General features: G+C 39.1%; 1 protein-coding gene across 3 annotated transcripts; it reads left to right on the forward strand.

Moving 5' to 3' along the window:
* The first annotated feature begins 380 nt into the window (after positions 1–380).
* On the forward strand, positions 381–19,637 carry LOC144023633 (sodium channel protein type 4 subunit alpha B-like). 3 transcript variants are annotated; one of them, XM_077529297.1, is made up of 31 exons: positions 381–625; positions 2,929–3,112; positions 3,746–3,877; positions 3,989–4,106; positions 4,946–5,036; positions 5,179–5,307; positions 5,383–5,465; positions 5,532–5,735; positions 5,816–5,879; positions 5,953–6,094; positions 6,174–6,374; positions 6,457–6,508; positions 6,627–6,871; positions 7,015–7,086; positions 7,176–7,268; positions 7,344–7,709; positions 9,515–9,653; positions 9,721–9,878; positions 9,964–10,033; positions 10,127–10,281; positions 10,382–10,555; positions 12,103–12,216; positions 12,293–12,577; positions 13,330–13,383; positions 13,491–13,628; positions 13,722–13,826; positions 13,926–14,196; positions 14,501–15,125; positions 18,043–18,187; positions 18,259–18,342; positions 18,436–19,637. In XM_077529297.1, exons 1-31 carry the CDS (start codon positions 525–527, stop codon positions 18,610–18,612), a joined length of 4,971 nt encoding a protein of 1,656 aa, XP_077385423.1. In that variant the 5' UTR covers positions 381–524; the 3' UTR covers positions 18,613–19,637. The 3 variants fall into 3 exon arrangements, with proteins under 3 accessions (XP_077385423.1, XP_077385432.1, XP_077385441.1); XM_077529306.1 differs by having other exon boundaries at positions 6,636–6,871; XM_077529315.1 differs by having other exon boundaries at positions 2,929–3,106.
* Positions 19,638–24,308: the final 4,671 nt, after the last annotated feature.

Consider the following 24,308-nt stretch of genomic DNA (forward strand, 5'->3'; position numbering starts at 1 on the left):
ATTAATGTGCACATGTGATACAAAGCAACAAAGTAAAAGTTTGTGAAGAGGGAAAATACTTTGCATTTTTTTGCTGTGGGGTTGTTTCCCATACAGATTTGTATCATTTTGTTAAACGGTCTTTTGCTGCAGCTGAGTGAGCAGCCTGTTTTGCAATAGTACTTGGCAGTACACCCAGTTACACACAAGAGGTTTAATTGATGAAACAGCAAAGCTCTTCTTTCTTCCAGATGTTTTTCAACAATACACTGCATATTTCCTGGAAATTGGATCATCAACAGGAAATCTGTTCATGATAAGGGGCAGTCTTTTATGAGGTTCACGAAGGGACACACTGCACAAGTGAAACATTCTCATAGAGGATTTGAGACATCGCCATGGTAACAGAATACTTGACAATGAAGACAGTCATTGGTCACCTCGACAGGACAGAAAGGGAATGAAGAGCGGAGTGAAGAAGCAAACCATCTGGAGATAATCAGTAGAGACAGTACGGGAGCGTTGCAACAGTGTGAGCTGCAGCCATGAGAAACAAAACAACATTTTGGGACTTTTGGAGGAGTAAAAAGGAGCAAGAAGTACTTGTAAAACGAGCCAGTCAGCTGAAGCCCTTAACTCCAGAACAGTAAGTTCTATGCAGTCAACGAGTGTGCATTTTATCATTGACGTGAGTTTCATTGTGTTGATGATTAACCTGTGAATACAATTTTCACACATGTCCTATGGAGGACCAAAACTGCCAAAATTCGAAATAAATAAATGACTAAATAAATAAATAAATGACTAAAAGTGAAAATAAAAATGAATATAAAAAAATATAATTTCAAAATTATATCTAAAAAATAAATATAAATGGAAATAAATCAGTTTTTATTTCAACTTTTTGTCATTTATTTATTTATTTAGACATTTATTTAGACATGTATTTATTTAGTCATTTATTTATCTATTTATTTAGTCAATTATTTATTTATTTATTTATTTCGTCATTTATTTATTTATTATTATTTAATTTTGGCAGTTTTGGGCCGTCCAGCCAAGTGGAAATGTTATTCAAATGAGGGGGCGGTCCTAAGCGTGTCTTGGGTTGGACTCCGCCGTTGTAAACTGCCTGTCAATGGCCGAGTGAGCAGCTCCAGCTGGCTGTACGGCCCAAAACTGCCAAAATTAAAAATAAATAAATAAATGACGAAATAAATGACGAAATAAATAAATGACTATATAAATAGATAAATAGTGACTAAATTTAAAAAAAATATTTTTGATGCATTATAAAGTAACTAAGTAACTTTTAATCCTATAAGATGAACATTTTACTTTTGACCTTATTACATTATAATATCCTTATTTTGAATAGAAAAAAACAACAATTATAACTGTCAATAACGACTAATAAATATTTAAACTGATACGTTTTTCAGTCATACGCCCAGCCCTTTGTTGCGGTCTATTTAATTGATTCAATATATAAAAATATAGAAGACTTTTTTTTTTTTTTTAAACACATTTGAAGAAAAATTTGGAGTGTTTTAAGATTAACGTCTACAAGCAACAAATGTCACTATAAGTTTTGAATATTGAAATGAATCATATTGAATCGAAAATTGTATCGTTCCCAAACTTAATCGAACCGTATCGAACCGTTCAGTTCTGAAAGATAATCATTTTTCAATCGAATCGCAACCTGTGTATCGAGATACATATCGAATCGGCCTCATGTCAGAGATTCCCACCCTGACTGGATAGCCAATGCTGCATTCGAGGATGGTCAGAAGTCGGATATATCCAAGTTGGTTTTTCCCAGTTCCGACCTGAAAGCGTTTGAGGCAAAAGTAAACAACCAAAATGGCGGATAGTGATAAATTGTTTTTTAATTTGGTCCTCAAAACATATTTTGACCTCCAGAAAACTTACCTTTTTGCAATTTTTCTTTATTTATTGTTTTAATCTTATTTCATAAGCATTCCATACAGTTAAGTAGTTTACCGTATAATATCATGCAGGGATATAGCGGCAATACTGTCACGTACATTGCATTACGTGAAGTTATAATGAAGCATATAATTCATACATGTATTTAAGGCAAGTTGTAAATGTCTGAAGTCCTTTTGTTTTTGTTTAACACATTTAAAACATCATCAATCAGGCTGTTTCTGCTAAGTACTGTCTCAAATGTTCTCTAATTTCGATAGTGTAAAAGTATAGGATCGTATGCCGAGAAACGTTTCTTGGGAGGACTAATATGGTGGCCTCACGGCTTCAAAATTCTTGGCCTATCGGCTATATGGTGTGACCCCTGCACAATCTGCGATGCACATGCGCAGAAGATCGGCCATCTTGGCTCACTAACTACGTCACACTAGAACAAATTACTGTAAATTTATATGCCTGTGCGATACTGCGCGTTCGTAAAACCATGCTACAACGTGAAAAATAAATCTTAGATTCTTGATGCATTTTCATGCAACTAAGTAACTTTTAATCATATAAGTTTTAAATATGAACATTTATTTTTGACCCCATTACATTTCAAGTGAGTCTGCATTGTTGTACTTTATAGTAAGTCTGCGGTGTGTGTGTTTTTAAATGGCTTTTATTCAAATATAAAATGTAAAAAAAAACAAACGTGCACCTCTCCTATACCTTTCGCAATGAATGTTTTGAGTATGTGAACGTGTTTGGACCTCTGTAGTTGCCATAGTTAGCGATCCAAGATGGCCGATCTTCTGCGCATGTGGGTCACCGATCGTGCAGGGGTCTTTACGGTGCATTCATGGAAGTGATTTGTCCATATAGTCCATTGGGTGTTCGAAAATAATAAAAACAAACAAATAAAATGACCATTTTGTAAGGAAATTATAATTTACAACTCAAATTGAGTTCCTTTGTGGCACTTCGCACTAAAGATGACACAATTTCCATACACAGGAAGATGGTTCTACACAACAGTGCCCTACGGGCACAACTACAGAATACCAAGATGGTGTCGCTGCTGCCCCCTGTTGGTATGGAGGTCTTCCGGAAATTTACGGCTGACTCACTGAAAGAGAATCAACAATGCCGTGAATTCAAAGACAAGGAACGACAGAAAAGAGAAGATGAGAATGTAATGGTAGAGGTTACAATTTGCCTTCAAGCAACAATTGCAGCGGTGCCTTGACTTACTTTAATACATAACCACCCTAGCATCTCAATATAGTCCTTCTTCAAATCATCGTCATCTTCACGTGCACCAACTGAATTGAATGGAAAAGCCATTAATCCGTTTCAGCCTCCAGCAAAAGATTGCAATGTGTGTGTGCGTGTGTGTTTTGTATGGGATGAAAATAGAGGCTTTATTTTTACAGTGCAAAGGTTAACCTGACATATATCTTGTAAAACTTGTAAGTCGAGGTACCGCTGTAGGCTATACACAAATACATTGATTTTAACACATACCACTTCTTTTTCATCTTTTTCTAACCAAGATGTGTTCATTTGAATGTCTTAATTTTGTCTGAGTACCTTAATGCAAATCTTTTCTGATGCATTTCAATCAAATGAAGATTGTTGATTGAAGACTCAAAATTGTCGGTAGCAAAATGTTGACTTTGATGGGTGCAGAAACACCTATGGTAAGTTTATTGAAGACTAAATTAACTTTGTGACAAAAACACATACTCATGTCACTTATTTTTTACTGATAGACGAGGTGAATATATGGCTAGGAGTTTGCCATTTGATTGGCTAGTTCTCTGATTGACAGGTCACAGAAAAGCAGCAGAATCCAACAGGTGACTTGGAGAGTGGGAAGCCTCTCCCATTTATCTTTGGTGAACCAGCCCCTGAATTTGTCACCACCCCTCTGGAGGAGCTGGATCCCTTCTACCAATCACAGGTCTCTAAACTGTGCCTTTTGGCTGTTGGCCGAACTCCGTGTCCCTGTCTGCAGATACGCCTTTTTTTTTTTTGTACATATCCGACCTCTGATCTTTTGTTGTCTCTACAGACGTTCATTGTTCTGGATGGACAAAAGAACATCCATAGATTCAATGCTGATCCTGCATGTTACTTGTTGTCTGCTTTCAACAATATGAGGACAACTGCTATCAAGATTCTCCTTCACTCATATCCTTTCGGACATCTACGTGTGTAAAACACATGCAGATAATACATCGTATACCTGTATATTGTTATAGACTTAGTTGTCTCTACATTTAGCTGTATATCTAAAAGATATAACCTTTAATAGTCCTACAATGAGAAAAATGACGTACATCGTTTCAGCAGCAATTCACAATTCCGGGCTTGTGTCAAAAGTCAAAATGGCGGTCTAATGCTGCTTTCGAATACTAGAGGAATGTGGGAAGTCTGACATTTCCAACTTCAAACCAGGAAGTATGCATGGGAACATACTCTTGAACTTGGAGATCTGAGTTGCAAAGTCGGGGCGGGTGGGGGGACCCTGACATCACCGACCGGCTTCAATCTGATGCCACTCGACAATAGAGACATACCTTACACCGTGAATGAATGGCAAAACATAATTTACAAAATTATTTGTCTCTTTATTTATTCTTGACATTAGTTACTCGAAGTAACAGTAAATAACTTCACGTAACCCAACGTGATTTGCCCGAGAGCAACAGTTTATTGTAACCATCCATCTTTGTTGTTTACATTTGCCTCAGTCAAACGCTTGGATGTCGGAAGTGGGACAATCCAAGTGGGATCATTCAGACTTCCCACCTTCCTCGAATGCAGCATTTAATATCTATCTATCTATCTATCTATCTATCTATCTATCTATCTATCTATCTATCTATCTATCTATCTATCTATCTATCTATCTATCTATATGGCTAGCTAGCTAACTGGCTAGCAAGATAGGTAGCTATCCACAGAGCAGTCTGTGTATTCACTGTATGCTTTCGCAGGTACGTTTGTTCCTTAAAAAAAAATTCCACCTTTTTCCGTGCTTTTATCCTGCTAACCGTTTTGACCAATTGTGTGTTCATGACGATGTCCGAGCCTCCGGAGTGGAGCAAGATTGCCAAGTGAGTTACAGAAGAAATATTGACTTTTCAGCACTTTGCATGTGTCACAACAGAAAGCGTATTACAATTGGCTCTCAAGTTCTCGTGTCAGTCAGCAATTAAAAGCAATCATGTCAAATGGTGGCCTTTTGTTGGTGAACAGGGCCGTGTTCATCGCCATCTACGTATTTGAGGTGCTCGTCAAAGTTGCGGCCCGAGGTTTCTGTGTCGGTCAGTTCACCTTCCTCAGGGATCCATGGAACTGGTTGGATGTGACGATCATCAGCACGGCGTAATGCACATTCACACATGCCATGATGATGATGATGATGATGATCACCTGAAGAAGAAGGCACTCTGTTTTCAGATATCTGACAGAAATGGTAAATTCGGGAATTGTTTCTGCATTCCAAGTCCTTCCAGCACTCAAGATCATCTCAGCGATACCTGGTGTGTGTGCGTGTGTGTGAATGTGTGTGAGCTACCATGAGCCTCAGTGTTTTTTGACCTTGTCAGGTTTGAAGGCAAATCTCGGAGCGTTGATGCAATCAGTGAAGAAGATGGTCCACGTCATCGTCCTGAGCCTCGTCTGCCTCAGTGTCGTAGCTGTGCTTGACCTGCATAACTTCATGGGCTTCTTGAGGCAAAAGTGTGTGCTGATGCCGCCGAGCAACTACTCATCCCTAGACTTTGGCTATCAAGAGCACATCAACCGTCCTGGTGTGAAACTAATCAGTGTTTATTGTCCATCACATGTCTGACATCTGCTTTAAAATGTTGTATGTATGTGTGTCTGACAGAAAACTATTATTATCGGCCTGGACACCTTGATGCTCTGCTGTGTGGAAACAGATCTGGTGCCGGGTATGTATACGGGTAACACGCACTCACTGTCAAATGGCCTTTGGTGAAGACGTGCCGACACTGGATTGTTTAGGGCCTGTCCAGAGGGTTATATGTGTTTGAGGACGGGGCCAACCCCAAATTACGGCTACACAAACTACGATTCCTTTGGTTGGGCTTTCCTGGCTCTATTCAGAATGATGACTCTGGACTTCTGGGAGAACCTTTTCCAAATGGTCAGTGAAATTCTCTTTCCAGATCACGTAATTAATCTGATCACAGTTTGTGACCCGGTCTACTGGTTTGTCTCGACAGACATTGCGCTCAGCTGGTAAAGCCTCCACCATCAGCTTCTTGTTCGACATGGTGGTGTGCTCTTTTGCCCTTTGGAGTCTCATCATCGCAGTGGTTGCCATGGCGTTTGTGGAGCGGAAGCAGGCGGAAGCGGCTGAGGCGAAGCGGAAGAGCAAAGAGTATGCTCGCATATTGGAGACGCTGAAGAATGAAGGAAAGGAGGTCAGATGACGTGGAATTTGTTACGTCATGTTCTACATGCAAATCAGCTGACACGAGTGTGCGCGTGAATGTGTGTGTGTAGGTGGTTAGCAGTGGTTGCGTCACTGAGAAGCAGAATTCGTCAGCAGCAGCAGGTGTTAATACACAAACACACATTTATGTCACATGATCATAACATGATGGTGTGCGCTGCTCAACTCATCTGTGATATTTATTTAGTGAATCAATCAAGACTTTCCTAAAGTTTTGCAGTTGTTTCAGAGTGTGAGGATGAGCAACGGCCACGCTCACCATGCTGCAATACTTTCGCCAACATCTTCCTCAAGTGGACCTGTTGCAGCAGTTGCAAGGCTCAACAGCAACTCCGCCATTTTGTCACTCACCCCTTCTTCGATCTCACCATCGTCATGTGCATTGTGCTTAACATCATTTTCATGGCCGTGGAGCATTATCCTATGACGGCAAAGTTTGAAGAGACGCTCGCAATTGCAAATCTGGTCAGTCTGGAGTTCGTTTTGTACTTGTTTCTGTTTCCACTCCAGACACACATCTTTTCAGGCTTTCACAAAGTTGTTTATTATGTTGCAAATTAACAGTCGTTGGCCTGGGTAACCCTTAACCTCTAATTGACCTCCTGCAGGTCTTCACAATGATTTTTGCAGTTGAAGTGGTCCTAAAGCTGTTGGCCATGGGCCCCTACTTCTTCTTCCAGGTTACAATTTCTGTTTTCAGCAACTCTATGAATATAACTGCAACAACCAACAGCAAGTCTAATTTATTTCATTGTTTTCATGATTCCAGAGCCGTTGGAACATCTTCGACAGCGTCGTTGCTGTTGTTACTTTGATCGAGTTTGGATTGGCAGACATTTCTGGACTGCACTTATTTAGCCTGGTGAGTTTCATCACTTGAGTCATTCTAACTTTCCATGCCTGATTAATAAAGTGTCTCTCCTGATTGACTCCCTAGTTCCGTGTGATGAGAGTATTTAGGTTGGGGAGGTGGTGGCCAACCTTCAACGCTTTGCTAAAGCTCATTGGAAATGCGTTGGGGGTTCTGAGGCACTTCACCCTCCTTCTGGCCGTCATCACCTTCACATTTGCGGTGATCGGATTGCACGTTTTCGGAAAGGACTACAGAGACAATGTGTGTCGCATCTCACAAGACTGCTCACTTCCTCGCTGGCACATGGTCGATTTCTTCCACGCCTTCTTCAGCACCTTCCGAGCGGTTTGTGGAGAGTGGATCGAGCTACTGTGGGATTGCATGGAGGTCGCAGGTCAGCCCGGATGTCTTATCTTCTTCATAATGCTGGTTATCGTCGGAAAGCTGGCGGTGAGTCACCACTAGTTTTAATTTTATCATTCATTTTTATATTTAGTCTCAGTTTTAGTCCTGTTTCAATCACGCTTGTTAATTTTTATCATATTTCGTCAACCTCACCCCATTTTTATTTAGTCCATTTTTAGTCGACTATAAATCTTGCATTTTTGTCCAAGAAAACACAAGTTTATTTGTCTAGTTGTAGTCAACAAAATCGTTTTAGCCTAATTTTAGTCATGACAATCATTTTACCCCTGTATATTTTTTTTGTCAGCAGATAATATTGAACATTTCGGATCTAAAGCTATTTCACATAAAACTTCCGCCATCTTTTTTTAAATTAAAAACAACTTCACATACAATTACAGTGGCTACTATGGCTCCACGCTATGAGCTAGCAAGTTAGCCAGCATTAGTTAGCGGTCGGATAAACATTATTGTTGGGACGTTATAGTCGTTGGGTTAATGTTACGTTATAACTATAATTTACTTTTTGTTTTTTGTTTTTTTACCTTTCACCATGAAGCTCCTGTCTGTCCCATGTGTTTGTGCACATTGCACTCGTTAGCTGCAGATTTGAAAGGGGGTGTATCACTGTGTGTCACATGACAGATTAGCAGAGACAGGATTTTACATAATCAATCATATAATTTTTGTCTCGTCATTGTTCATGAACTAAAATGTTCATAGATTTTAGTCCAGTTTTAATTAAGTGAAGTACATTTTCGTCTCGTCTTCATTAGTCAACGAAAATGCGTACTGATTTAGTCCCAGTTATTGTTTATTAATGGGGTTTTTAGTCTAGTTTTAGTCTGGTAAAAAGTGTGTGTTGATGAAATTATTTTTGTTTAGTTTTTGTTGACGAAATTAACACTAGTCACCACGGAGAAAAAGACTTGTGAAATTCATGAACTGCTGCATATATATATAAAAATAATTCCAAAATTATATCTAAAATAAATATAAATGGAAATTAATCAGTTTTTATTTTAACTTTTTGTCATTTATGTATTTATTTATTTATTTATCTATTTATTTAGTCATTTATTTATCTATTTATTTAGTCATTTATTTATCTATTTATTTAGTCATTTATATATCTGTTTATTTAGTCATTTATTTATTTATTTATTTCGTCATTTATTCATGTATTTATTTATTTATTTATCTATTTATTTATTTATTTATTTATTTATTTCGTCATTTATTTATGTATTTATTTATTTATCTATTTATTCATTTATTTATTTATTTATTTTGAATTTTGGCAGTTTTGGGCCGTACAGCCAAGTGGAAATGTTATTCAAATGAGGGGGCGGTCCTAAGCGTGTCTTGGGTTGGACTCCGCCGTTGCAAACTGCCTGTCATTGGCCGAGTGAGCAGCTCGGCGAACAAGGAAGTGGAGTCCAACCCAAGACACGCTTAGGACCGCCCCCTCATTTGAATAACATTTCCACTTGGCTGGACGGCCCAAAACTAAAATAAATGACTAAATAAATAAATTACGAAATAAATAGATAATTAGTGACTAAATAAATAGATAAATAAATGACTAAATAATTAAGTAAATGTCTAAATAAATAAATAAATGTCTGAATAAATAAATGATGAAAAGTGAAAATAAAAACGGATTTATTTCCTTTTAGATATAATTTTGGAATTATATTTTGTTATATTCCTTTTTATTTTCACTTTTAGACATTTATTTATTTATTTATTTCAAATTTTGGCAGTCTTGGTCCTCCATACTTATACACTACCGAGACCTATTCCCTAGATTCTTGGATTTGTTTAATGTGTTCCTCATCTCCGTGCAGGTTTTAAATCTGTTCCTGGCCTTGTTGATAAAGTCAGCCAATAGAGATCATTGGGCAGCTTCAGAAGGGCATAACAATCTGCGGACCGCCTTAAACTGGATCTGCGGCATGTGCAAGAAGACAGGATGGAAGGCCCCTGGTAGGAGCCAAATTGTATTCCTTTCCTCCGTCATGGTCCACATCATGCGACACAATGACATTTTCAGTCTTAGGACCCAAGAGTGATGAAGTGGACCAGAAGGAGTTCTTGGCACTTACTTTTGTCAGCTCCGAAGAGCCAGAATCAGAGGTCAAGGCCCTCGGCGACAAAGGCGCATCCCAAAAATCTGGAAATGAAGACGACGATAAAGAAAAGGATTTGCGAGTAAGCTCATTGACTTGTTTGTCATTATGACATCTGTAAAAACAACAGACCAAACAAAGTGTTCAAAAAATATCTTGTTTGCTAGCACGGCGATTCATTAGTGGACATGCACAAAGGCGATGACCAAGACACACCTGCCAAGTGCTTCTGCGACCGTATGAACACACGCACACGCAAATGTTAGCAATTAAAAACAGGAGTCATTCACAGCCTCTGCATGTGTGCGTGTATGTGTGTGTGTTTTTCAGAATGTTACCGGTGCTGTCCAGTCTTGAACATGGACTCATGCCAGACAGGACTCCGAAACTGGTTGAATTTGAGGCGAGCGTGTGTCTCCGTGGTTGAACACAAATGTTTTGAGGCTTTCATTACCTTTGTGATCCTGCTGAGTAGTGGAGCACTGGTCAGTCTCTACTAATATAACACTTGCATTACTCTCTATGCCTGTCTTTCATCCATTGCTAAATTAAAATGTTGATGATTTAAAATGTTTCTGGACGCAGGCCTTTGAAGACATCTACCTGGAGCAGCGACCGCTGCTCAAGACCATTTTGGAGTACGCCGACTATGTGTTCACGTGTGTATTTGTGCTGGAGATGCTGCTGAGGTGGTTCGCTGGTGGATTCAAAAAGTACTTTACCAGTGTCTGGTGCTGGATAGACTTCCTCGTTGTGCTTGTAAGACATATACAACATCATTTACGTGGCTCACTTTTCGCGGCCTCGCTGTTTCACTGCTTTTTTTGTGTGTGTGTGCAATTTTGCATGCGTTTTTTTGTTTTGTTTTAAATATACCTATTTTATAAAATTTAGGAAGATTTGAACATTGAGACAGAAATGTGAGAAAATGTAAATGCTTCGATGAGAAAAGTCTATAAATGTAAAACATAAAGCTAACTACTTTGCGGATTTCATTAATTACGGATTTCATTAATTGCAGGTATTTTTTGGAACATAACCCCTAAAATGAGGGAACACTATACACGACAGTCATGCACAACATATCATGATGCCAAGCTAGCAGACAGGATACAAATATGTCCAAATAGAGCACAATGTGATCATGCCACCATAACTAAAGAGATAACTCGGATTTTTTAGATTTCAGATTGGTTCCAAGCACTGAGGGACTTTTACTTAAAGAAAAAAAAAAAGTGTAATAGTACAGTAAGATGAAGTTTCTCATACAGACTCAATAGCTTTTATGAAATAATAGGGCTGCGTATCTAATTTTCGGAATCGATTTGATTTCAATTCATAAGAGTTCAGTTCAATTCGATTTGGATTTTTTTCCGATTCGATTCACATTAAATTCCAAATTAAATTTTGCGGATGTCGTAACTGGTTCAATTAAAAAAAATAAAAAATAAAGTAACATGTTATAACTTGTGTTAAACAAACATTAACATCAGGAAGGATGAGATGAAAACATGTTCATAATTCTAATTCAATAATTGTAAATATAAATTAAAAAGACTGACTTGTCTTAAAGTGCAATAAGTCAGGTATTTCATAAATATAAGAAAATACTTTTAAATTCATGTGAATATTAACTTTCAAGAAAACAGTAAGATACAAAAAATATTTTGGACTATAAAATTATATTTTCTTGTGAATTTATGGGGAAAAGGCATTAAAATTAGGGATGCACGATAATATGGGTGGCCGAAAATTATCGGCAATTATCGACCAATTTGACGTCAAACAGATAATAGAGAAATCTGCCGATAATTATCGGCAATTTGATTCCATACAGATAAATCAGATAATAAAGAAATCCAGCAATAATTCTCGACATGCCGTCTGTCGTGGTTGTGGCTCATATCAATAAAATTCAGCTTCATGGTGCTTTACAAACATTGAAACATTGTGCAAAGTTTATCCAATGTTTCAATGTATTTGTTAGACTTATAGCAGGACTCGTAAGCATATTTGTATTCGAGTTAATTTTGCAAACAATTATCGGCTTACTTACCAGTTATCGACATCGGCACCTCTAAATTATTGGTTTATCGGTATCGGTTGAAAATAGCATTATCGTGCATCCCGAATTAAAATAATAGATTCATGGCTTTATGAATGAATATCAGGCTCGAAAAGGAAAATTGATTCGATATTGATTTTTTTTTTTTTAAACCATCCCTATGAACTCAAGAGATGATCAAGTAGAAAGTTTACATAATCGGCTAAATGTAACATGAAACATCTTTGTCATCATTTGCCAGATCTCTCTGCTTTCCACGTCTGCTATCATTCTGGGAATTTCTCATCTTGAAGCCATCAAGTCTCTGAGAACTCTGAGACCTCTGAGGGTCTTGTCTCGCTTTGATGGCACCAAGGTGAGCAAACACCAGGACGCCAGCCACTTAACCACACCAACTAACCTGTTCACAAGTCCTCTGCACTGGTCCTCAGGTGGTGGCGACAACACTGTTTGGAGCCATCCCGACCATCTTTGACGTGCTGCTAGCTTGTCTGACCCTCTGGTTGATATTCAGCATCCAGGGAGTGAATATGTTTGGAGGAAGATTTTATCACTGCTCAAATGACACTTCTGAGGAATATTTTGACAGCACACAAGTCAACAACAGGTCGGAGTGCTTCATTCTGATAGAAGAAAACTCCACTGATGTTCGCTGGAGGAATCTCAAAATAAATTTTGACAGCGTGGGGATGGGATACATGTCGCTTCTGCAAATGGTCAGTCTGAAGTCCACAGTGCTCGATCGACATATCATTACTGTATGCTTATATACTAGGGATGTAATGATATGCAAACATTACGATACGATATTATCACGATATGAAGCTCACAATACGATAATTATCATGATATTGTGGGGAGGCTGGCGATATTTAAAAAAGATCCCAATATTGCAAGAAAAAAAAAAGCTCATACTAAAAAAAAAAAAAAAAAAAAAGCACAATATTGTGCTTTTGTACATAACAGCAATGCATATAAACCACCTCCAATCTCTAATATCAATATTGAGGCACTTACTTGCTAATGCAAGCACACATTGATCGCTTCACAAGCAAATTAGGTTCCCCTTCAGCTGACAATTAGCATAGATTTGAAACATAGTAGGCCAAAACATCTCTCATGAAAATTAAATTGCACTAATAAACTAGCCACCAGAGGGTGCTAGAACTGCACAAATGGAAATAAACCTGACTTTTTTTTTTTTTTTTACCAGATGTGTTCCTTTTAAATATTGTGAACATGACGACGACGATATTGTGGCAGTTTTAATATCACAATATCGCGATAATGCCCTTATCGTGACATCCCTATTATATACACTGTATGTAATATATATTATGGCTCCCAGTATAATGCAGCACAACCATTAACTGCCACCATAATAATTGATCTTCCAACAGTTCAAACCTACAGCATATTCATATTAAAAGATTGATCGATTGGTTAATTGATTGTTTCTTTTCATCAGGCGACTTTTAAAGGCTGGATCGACCTACTGTATGCAATGCAGGATTCCAGAATGGTTAGCCAATCTCTGCTGACATTGTTACTGCTAATAGAATAAAGGGCAAATAATTACCAGTAGCTAACATGTGCGTGTGTGTGTGTGACACGTGCCTGTATATATAGATTGAAATGCAGCCAGAGTATGAGGCAAGTCTATACCAGTCCCTCTACTTGATCATTTTCATCTTCTTTGGCGCCTTCTTCGCTTTCAACTTCCTCGTCGGCGCCATCATCGAGTACCTCAAGCAGCAGAAAGCCAAGATAGGTTTACACACATTTCACACAACGTTGCCTTGTTCTTCTTGTGTCCTTGCACTCATTTAAAGAGGATTTGTTCTTCGTTTTCTCTTTTACTTGGGAGGAACAGGTATTTTTATGACACCGGAACAGATAAAATGGTACAATTGCCTGAAGACTTTAGGCCATCAGAAAAATCAGAGGTCTGTTCCCCGGCCACAAGTGAGTCCTGCTCCTACTCTGCTTGAACGGACACTTGTTGCCATACATCGTTTTAGTTTGACGTGTTTATCTGCCGTTTGTCGATGTGTCCGTCATCAGAACAAGATTCAGGCGTTGCTGTTTGACCTCGTGACCAAACCCGCCTTTGATGTCTTCTTCATGGTGTTCGCTTGCCTCCAAGTGGTCGTCATGATGGTGGAAACATACGACCAAAGCTCTGAAAAGGAATTTATTATATACTGGATAACTTTTGCCATCATAGTCATCTTCACTCTCGAGTGTGTGCTGAAGATCATCGCACTCCGAAAGCACTACTTCGCATTCGGATGGAACATCTTTGACTTTGTCCTGGTCATCCTGTTCATTGTGGGTAAGTCAGCAGATGGTGTCCATTTTGACATACTGCACATGGCCTGTAGAGCAGAGCAGGTTGAGTGATTTATTACAAGGTTGGGTTAAAGTCACTCATTCTGGCAATTGGGAAAAAGACAGGTATTAGTTTTTCATTCTTGAGCAAAGAGGCAAGTCTTGAAGTCGTTTGAAGAGCTCATATGTCAATGACAATCAAGTGATCAGTGACAGCTAGAGTATGTATAGCCCAGACAGACCTACCTGTATACTTACAGTTACGTGCCATAGCTCAGTATATTTGATGATCTTGTTTTATCTTTCAGGGTTGTTCCTGGCAGACTTGTTGGAAAAATACTTCATATACACGCCTGCGCTCTTCAGTGTGATTCGCTTCACTCGTGTCTGCAGAATCCTTCATCTCTTCCGTATTTCTAAAGGCGTACGAAGACTGCTCTATGCGTTGATGAGGTCACTTCCTGCCCTTTTTAACATAGGGCTCTTCCTGTTCGTCATCATGTTCACATTCTCCGTATTTGGCATGAAAAACTTTGCCTATGTGAAGAAAGGTGCTATGCTGGATGACGTGTTTAACTTCGAAACATTTGGGAAGAGCATAATCTGTTTGTTCACGATCATGACGACCGCCGGGTGGGACGGTTTGCTCTTTCCGGTCATGAGAACGCCACCGGACTGCGACCCGGACATGGAAAACCCTGGAACGTCTGTCATGGGAGACTGCGGTAGGCCGGCGGTGGGGATCGTCTTCTTCGCGTCATACATTATCATCTGTTTCCTGGTGGTAACCATCATGTACATTGTCGTCATTTTGGAAAACTTCAATATGGCAACCGAGGAGAGCGATGACGAGCTCAGCGATTCCGATTTTGAGATGTTTTGTGAAACCTGGGAGAGGTTTGACCCACACGCATCACACTTTATTCATTCCAGGTGAGTTACACCGACATTATTTTATGTAGTCTAGTATTGGAGGATCCTTTGTTGACAAATTTTGCCGCATACGCAGTTGGTCGTGTGGCAGCAAATAATAGATGCGACGTACAACAATAAGCTTAGCGGGAGAAATCGCCAGTATTTAAGCACTTTAACGGCCGAGGGACGGGGGGTGGTTTTACAGAGAAGTATAATATATGTATTGGTGACAAAATTACAATTATTCCAAGCCCATATGAAATGTGGGATGATGATAAATGGTCCGACCCCTGGCCACACAGACATCTGCTTTGGAGACATTTACTCTTATTTAATACAAAGCCCTGGGCAAAGCTGGGTCATTATTCTTCATTGATGTGTCCTTTATTTGTTTTTGGAAATGCAGTGACGAGTGCAGTGTCACTTGTCCCCAGATGTGAGAATTTCAATGGCATCTGGTCTATGGTGAACAAGTGAATATCAGAGCTTACACAATTCTTCTTTTCAAATCCAGTCTTGGAGAAACATGCAGTCATTTTACGTAGCATTGTAGCACCTTTAATGCAGCTGTCAGGATAGGACTTAACAACTAGGCTACTGCGTACACAAGTGAGGCTGGCAGGTATCAAAACACGGATGCAAGTCATATTTATTCGGATAAGATGAACTAGATGAACTAGGCACAAAAAAAGATATTTTGTCTCATTTTTCCATAACACAATTCTGACACTCGTTGCCTTCTGGTCCTCCATTCGTAACGTTGGACGGCTTTTTCTTTAGCCTTCATGTTTAGCGATCTCTCATTTGAAGGCGAGGAACAAATCAGGGTGGCTGTCGATCGTGCTTTGGAACATCTGAATGAGATCGCAAAAATACGACGGTGTATTAGGGCCACGTATAAATATTTTTTTAGATGGTGGGAACAATATACAGAGAAAAAAACTTGCTAATTTGGCACTTTAGAAAATCGCAAATTTGCCACTTTCTAAACTCGCAAATTTGCAAGTTTTTTTCTCAGAATATTGCCCCCACCCTCTAAAAAACATACGACGGAGTATTAAGGGCCAAGTAAAAATATATATATATTTTTTAGAGGGTGGGGCAATATTCGGAGAAAAAAAAACTCGCAAATTGCGAGTTTAGAAAGTGGCAAATTTGCGACTCTTTAAAAGTGACAAATTTGCAAGTTTATAAAGTGGCAGATTTGCAAGAAAAAAAACTCAGTAACTTACGAGAAATACACGTAGCATAGCTTTAGTCTAATCATTTGAGGATTCGTTGGTGGTTAATGGGACACTATAAAATGAAAAGGCAGGATGGAGACCGATTCATTCTTAATTTAAACTTTACTCGTCATACACAGCAGCTAGAGCGTCAACACTTCCTGGTCCCCTGTCAGCTGACTAGCACTAACCAATCAGAAGCTAGAAATGACTTTAGGTAAATGCAAGTGAATGACGGAGAGCAGCAGGTTCGACACATTAACTTTACAAAAACAATACCAAAATGTATGGATGTGTAAATAATAATTCTGCAAAAGTAAATATACATTTTACCAAATTGATTTAAATGCTTGATCCTCAGGGTGTGGACCTTTGCAAAGCGAGGCATCTTTGTCGCTGGCCGTACCCAATGCTTCAAAGAGCGAATGCTTAACATCATATTGTTAATCTGTTATCTCCTTATTTGAAAACTTGACCAAAAAGTATTGGCGCAAACATTCAAGTAGTACACCACATGTATTTCTTGTAAGTTTCTGATTTTTTTTCTCGCAAATCTGCCACTTTATAAACTTGCAAATTTGCCACTTTAGAAAATCTCAAATTTGCCACTTCTAAACTCGCAAATTTACGACTTTCTAAACTGGCAAACTTGCGAGTTTTTTTTTTTTCTTGGAATATTGCCCCCGCCCTCTAAAAAAATATATATTTATACGTGGCCCTAATACGCCGGGTTTCAAATTGCAACAATTTACTGTTATAATCATTCATTTATATAGCGCTTTTCCTCCTTATACGTGTCCCTGAAACCGCTTTACATTTTGACTTCTCATTTACTTTCTGATGACGCAGCATCAGGAGTTCAGTATCTTCCTCAAGGATACTGCAACATGGTCACAAAGGGGAACAAACCTGCATCTTCAGGGATACTAGACGACCACTCTACCACTGAGCCATGCCGCCACTGTTCTTAGTAATTTTATATCACATGAAATATGTACTTAGTTAGTAGTGCTGATGTTCCATAAGCAGAGGCAGCATCTCAAAAGTTCAAGTCCAATTCTTTGCTTTGCATATTATTCACCCTCTCAAGCCTTCCCCTTTTCCTATGTCTTTTTAGATGTCCTTTCAAAATAAATGTTAATACAATGTCAATGAATGTTACCATCTAGGACATTACAGTAATTGTAGTTATTTTCGATTTAAAAAAAAACAAAAAAAACATTTTAAACAATTTATCGTACATTATTAAAAAATTACTATTAATTTATCAGCAATTTTAAATGAATTTCTCTTTTTTTCCTTCTTGTTTAGAATTTTAGTTTTACAGTTTACTCCCTTAAAAACAAATGTTTGTGACACTAAGATTCCTTTTGTGAACATATTTTAACAATAAATACATGTATTTATAATGCATTTCCCATTAAAAGAACATTAATATTGTGTTTTCACTGTTAGTGATTTCACATTATTTTAAATTCTGCATCTACGATCAGTCTATTTTAGAACATTGACATTTTAAAAATATAGAAAACATCTAGATAATCAAATAAAATAAACAACAAAATTCTCTGAGTGTAGCGAGCATTACAGATAAAAGAACCAGCAGCAGTTCACACGGAACTTTCCACACCAAAAGGTGTCATATGGTGTCACATATGGTGTAACTGATCTGTGGCCTACTATGCTGGCTGATGAACTGTACTGCCCTTTAGCCAGCTGTCAGATTTCTGTGACGATCTGAAAGATCCACTGAGGATTGCCAAACCAAACCAAATCAAAGTGATCGGCATGGATTTGCCTCTGGTTGCTGGGGACAAGATCCACTGTCTGGACCTCCTCGTGGCCCTCACTGCTCAGGTCATGACATCACGTTTTGTCTTGTTTTTAATTTTGCCTTGCTCAAAGAAAAAAAATCCATGTGTGTACAGGCGCGGGGAATTTCAGGAGACATGGAGAATCTAAAAGCCAGCATGAAGAAAAGGTTCAAGGCCCGCAGCCCTTCCAAAGTCATGGTCAGTTCTCCTCTCTTCTGTTATTTGACATGACATAATTCTTTGACCTCATTTCAGCCAATGGTGTTATTTCTAACAAGTTGTCACCTGCAGGGGTCCTATCAACCAATCAGCAGCACTCTGAGAAGGAAGCAGGAAGATGTCGCTGCAGCTGTCATCCAGAGAGCATACAGGAAACACGCGGAGCAGTCGCCAGTCAAAACGGGACAAGGAAATGGTGTTGGAGATGAAGAGAAGTCGGTCCCGGTGCAACTTGGCGGCGCGCAGTGACGACGTCTGATCTTCTTTCTTGATGAAGTTCAACACTTTCGGAACAACAAAATGTTACCCTGCATGGAGAATTTGATCCTAAGATATCATACTAACAGTGCTAATCTTGCATAATACTTTATTAACCAAAATGAGAAGAGAAGAAAAAACTAAAATCCAGCTTAGTCTTTGTGCTTTGAAGCCTCAACATCAGGTTGACTGGAATTTACTGTAGACCATTATTAACATTGTTACTAAAGGGCAAAAAAACATCCATGTACGATCTATATAGTTATATGTAGTGTTGTACCGATACTGGTATCGGCAGAGGCGCCGATACTGCATTAAAACAGTGATATCGGTATCGGTGAGTACTTACAAGTAACATGCCGATACCATTAATTCCAACACTAATATAGGATTTTGGATGCAGCATCTTGTGTCTTGCTCGTGCACGACATTAACTGATATGTGACATGTTCATTGCATGCCGAGCTAAGATATCCTATTGGCCCTTGAATGCTCTGAACCAATGGCAAGACAGCTTTTTCATGTTTAGGGGAAAAAAAACCTGAAGTATCGGTATGGTATCGGTATCGGCCGATACTGCAAAGCTGGGTATCGGAATCGGTATCGGGGGCCAAAAAACAGTATCGGAACAACACTAGTTATATGAGTATACATTTTTGTTTTATTATTGCACAGAAAATGTGAGGACAAGGTCCAAGTTGTTGTTGATACATGATTGGACTGTTTAGAGCAGGGGTCCCCAAACTACAGCCCACGGGCCGGACTCGGCCCGACTTCACATTTGGCCCGGCCACCTGAACAATACTAGAGTCCCCCCCACCTCTCAAACTGAAAAAAAAATCCTTCAAGTGCTCAATGGCCCATGAGCTCGGCCCTTCAGTCTGACGTTGCTTCCCGTCGTTTTCAACGGCCACTTTTCAGCAAGTACACAATGGTTGTGACCAAATTCACAAGGCTGGGTCCTCCGAAGGCCGAATTTGCCGGCTGTATGACGTCACCTCCGGCGTGACTCAACAACAGGCACAGACTTGAATGGAGTGTCGGTCAATGCGCAACTGACAAGCAGCATTGACATGGAATGGTCATGGATTGTCAATGCTGCTTGTCGGTTGCGCATTGACCAACAATCCCTTCATACGTAAGTCCGTGCGTGCTGTCAAGTTGCGCCGAGAGTAACGTCATGTAGCCGACAAATTCGGCCTTTACAGTACCCAGCCTTGCGAATTTGGACACAGGCGAAGACGTAAGCGTCGAATAAATACACGCACTAAGCACCGACTGAATCACGTTTCTGTCCGTCAATCGGGATGAGTACAGACGGTCCCTCTCGTGTTTGTCTCATTCTGGGTATCTTTTCGAGTCAAATCATTCGCTGAACATGTGGAAGCACTCGACGCAGGCCGGGTCTCAACTAGGAGAACCGACGGGAGACTTAAGTGTCCATCTCTGAATGAAACTATCCCACCACAAAATGGCCAGCTGCAGGACAAGCTACCAAAATTGCCTTTTTTCATTAGCACTGTATGAGAGCACGGACAGGCAGGCCACAGCGCAGCTAGCTGCTTATCTTTATTTGTGGAGTTAGTGCAAACTTTGAGATATGCGAGGAGCTGACAGTCTTCCAGGACTACGACAACATACACAAGTATGCTCACTTTTCTAACTTGAATGAGTAGGCTCTGGGTGGTGGGACAGTGTGGTACCGTCGATTGTCTTGGATGCAGGCAGCATGGGTTCACTTCCCCACTCGGGGACCATGTTTGAATGAGTAATTCTGATTATAAATGTTATTATATTTGTTTTCGAAAACAAATATAATAAAAATGTACTATGATAATATTCAACACCACAAATGTGGTGAAGGTAGTGAAATATTTTGTGCTACATGCAGGTGCTGTACCACTTATGTTTGATTTCTTAGCCTGCTTGCTTTGTGATTTTCACTGGGAAGTTGATGAGAGAGAGGAGCAAACAATGGTGCATACAAGCCAAATGGAACTTAAACGTTTGAGAGGCGGCTCATATTCGTCATTTAAGTAAGAGAGGTTCTGCTTTGACAAGTAAGTTGAACTTTTACCTGTTAAGATTGTGAAAGTGTAGTGATAGGTAGGCTGTCGTGGTTTGGGGGTACTTTCCGCTCCAAAAATTGCATGGGAAGTCAGTGAATAAACCAAATGTAATAAAAGTTATGCAAAGGAGAAAAGGACTTAAAATATAAACATATCCCAACCCTAATTTCTTGGGAAGGGTACCGGTACTCTTTTTGATACAAACAGCTTCTCAACATACGCATTGACAGTATGCATGTTTCTGGAGTAAAACAGCTCCCCGCGGTTTACAGTGACAATTAACACAAATGGACCTTGTAGGCCTACTTGTTTTTGAAATTTTCTTTTAAATGAAACACACGTGTAAAATATAGTAACAGACATAAACTTAATACAGAATGTTTGTTTTTTAACTATAGCCTACTTGTCTGTACTACATACACATCAAAAAAATGTGAAATGTGGTTGAATCTACAAAATAATAATAATTCATGTACAAGTCTGCGTATGGGTGAAGTGCATCATATAAACATATATTAAACATTTACAAAACAAATTGACTAAGCCCTGTTTGTGTCTGCCTTTTTACATCTTGTCTTTAAAAATACTTCAAAATGGAGCTTTTGTTTGCTGAAAAGCAATCTTAGGTCCATGGCTTACTCCATCGGCTACTTTTGTCTGTACACACGCACGCCACACACGTTATTAAGCTAGCCAATAGCAGCACAATAGAGACGTTAACACTTGTTTTTCTCATTAGCAAGTAGCAACATGATTGAGGAGCAAAAAAAGCAGACTAGTAATGATAATAATGTGTTGGTATTGAGTGGTAGAAGGTAAGAAACTTATCACATATCCTGGTAAAAGTAGGGAACTTTCACTCAACCTTTGCTTTGCTGGACCGCGGTTGACGGCTTCTTTCTTTGGTGGTGGTCCTTATGCATGCCAGATCCGTCGCACCAGCATCTACTGAAACTCAACAGAAGTAGCCTCTCCCTCCCACAGCCCCTTGAATCAGTGGGTGCTGGTGTCTGTGGATCTCACTTTGCTTTATCTATCCTTCCCTCCTTCCTCTCTTTAGTTTTTCCTCTGGTCACTTGAGATCTCAATTTATTGGACGTTTGAGGTAGGTGTGTTAAAAAAAAAAATCGATTCGGCGATATATCGCGATACTACATAGCGCGATTCTCGAATCGATTCAATTTAAAAAAATTGATTTATTTTTTTTTTTTTTTTTTTTTTTTTTTTTTTTTTTTTAAGAGCTCAGAATTGTTCATTCGGTAGTCTTACCGATTCAACGTCTTATCATCATTGCCTTTTTGTGTGTGTGTGTGTGTGTGTGTGTGTGAATCGATTTTTAAACTTCCATTTTTAATGGAAAAATATTCAACAAAACGTCTGACTTCGGGTTAGGATTCACACCTTGAGCATGGAAGAATGTTATATGAACGGAACATTAAGCCTTAATATTTTATTTTAATGCTGTTCAAACATGAAACAGATTACAACCTCTATAAGACTGAAATTTCAGATAAATAAATAATACATTTTCATATAAATCTTACACTCTACAAGCTTACTGATTAGTATTTTCTAAATTTGAATGAAAAAAAATCGCAACAATCGACTTATAAATTCGTATCGGGATTAATCGGTATCGAATCGAATCGTGACCTGTGAATCGTGATACGAATCGAATCGTCAGGTACTAGACAATTCACACCCCTAGTTTGAGGTTTCTGGGGTTGGCATAAGACTCTGGTTTTGTAACCACGCAGGAGGGGTTTGGTTGGTGCTGGATTTCACTTTGATGGATTGGATGTACTGGCTTCTATGGATCTCACTCTGCCTCATCGATCCTTCCCTCCTTCCTCTCTTTAGTTTTTCCTCTGGTCTCTTGAGATCTCGCTAATTTGCTGGAATTTAGAGGCTTGGGTTGGCGTAAGACTTTGATTTTGTAACCATGGGGAAGGCAGGAAGTGTTTGGTCGGTGCTGGATTTCACTTTGATTTATCTTTCTTTTCTCTTTATTTTTTCTGACCTTTTCTCTGGTCTCCTGACCATTTGAACCTCACGACTCTGGCAAGATTCTGAAGTACCTGGTTAAGGCGAAGGGTAATGGGATATTTATAAGGTTTTAGGTGAATTAATGAGTATAAATTTATACGTATTTGCACGCACACGCACACACGCAAACGCACGCAAACGCACGCACACACAAAAAAAAAAAAAAAAAAAAAGCAATGATGATAAGACGTTGAATCGGTAAGACTACCGAATGAACAATTCTGAGCTCTTTAAAAAAAAAACAAACAAAAAAAACATGTCTGCCGCACCTGCTTTATGCATGCAAAGTCAAGGTCACCTCATGGCCACATCATGGTCTTGCTCACCACAGCCTCTCGTCACCACGGAGACAAAACGAGGGAACTGCTGGTTAAATGCAAGGCTTTGTATCGGCTGTCGGATCGCGATGAATATTGACACAAAATGAAGGTCGCAATAATGAGTCCAAGAGTACAAACAGTCGGCTGGAAAGGGATACTTCCCACCCAGATGGAAGCTGAGCTCCAAGTGACGTTAAATTCAGCAACTCTGTGATGATGCACAAGTTCATACATGAATCTACAGAAACATTTCCTTTGCTTGCTGTCACTAGAACTAGCGTCAACAATAATGTAATGTGATAATGCTGGTAAACACTGAAAAGGACAAGGCTCATCCTCTGCTCATTTAAAGGGGGAGCACAGCATTAAACTGGTAAAAAAAAATAAAAAATTTAATAGCACATAGAACCATTTTCAGTTTGTAAACAAAGATGATGTAATCAGAATGCACAAGCATTATTGGAGTAGAAAGGACAGCGGGGTTTGTTAACATGTACACAAGCCAACTAATCGTTAAAGATCACAATTTTTTATTTAATTTTTTCAAAATATCTAACGCCAGATGGGAAGCAACTTACTGATCTTTATGAAATTGTTGAGTGGGAGAAAGATGTTACAAAGTGGCCCAATGGCCAAACACTCCGCTTTATTTAGTAGCGAAAGCTCGTGTTTACACGACAGAGAAAAACTGAGTTTTGAGATGCTTACAAATATGCGATGCGTGGCCATATACAGACTATATGACAACATGATTTTGATTCAGAATTCTGTGTTTTACGAGCAAACATTGTGCCAAACCAAAGAAAAGGACACCAAACAGAAATGTAAGATGCTTGGGCCGTCATCAACAAAATGGACAACTATTTCCATCCATCCATTTTCTGAACTGCTTCCTCCTCGCATCAAACTGTACTTCCATGGTAGGGTGAGTACAGTACGTAGCCAACTGGTCTGCTGGTTTGTTTTGTTGCCAAATGGCCATGATAACCAGATATGAAATGAATACGACAAACACGGCCACAGGCCCCTGTGGTGTTTCTGAAATGGCCTGTTTCCTTTTGGATTTGACTTGTTTTTAAATTCCTTTCTACTCTAATTCGTACACCCGTACACACAATGGTTTGGCATGTTGATTGATATTGTTTGAAACTATTCAAATACTGTAACAATTCCACACTAAAAAAACAAATCTTCAATGCCACAACTCGTATATCACGTTGTTTTTGGGTCATTTATGCACGCGCAACCTTTG

This window comes from Festucalex cinctus, chromosome 1 (genome assembly GCF_051991245.1).
Source record: "Festucalex cinctus isolate MCC-2025b chromosome 1, RoL_Fcin_1.0, whole genome shotgun sequence".
NCBI lineage: Eukaryota > Metazoa > Chordata > Actinopteri > Syngnathiformes > Syngnathidae > Festucalex > Festucalex cinctus.

What these genes read in the sequence shown, in the direction of transcription:
- LOC144023633 (XM_077529297.1), top strand. Translation starts at nt 525, where the DNA reads ATGAGAAACAAAACAACATTTTGGGACTTTTGGAGGAGTAAAAAGGAG. An exon ending in GATCATCTCAGCGATACCTG is followed by an intron (nt 5,466 to 5,531) that starts GTGTGTGTGCGT and finishes TGACCTTGTCAG; the next exon opens with GTTTGAAGGCAAATCTCGGA. An exon ending in TAGACTTCCTCGTTGTGCTT is followed by an intron (nt 10,556 to 12,102) that starts GTAAGACATATA and finishes ATCATTTGCCAG; the next exon opens with ATCTCTCTGCTTTCCACGTC.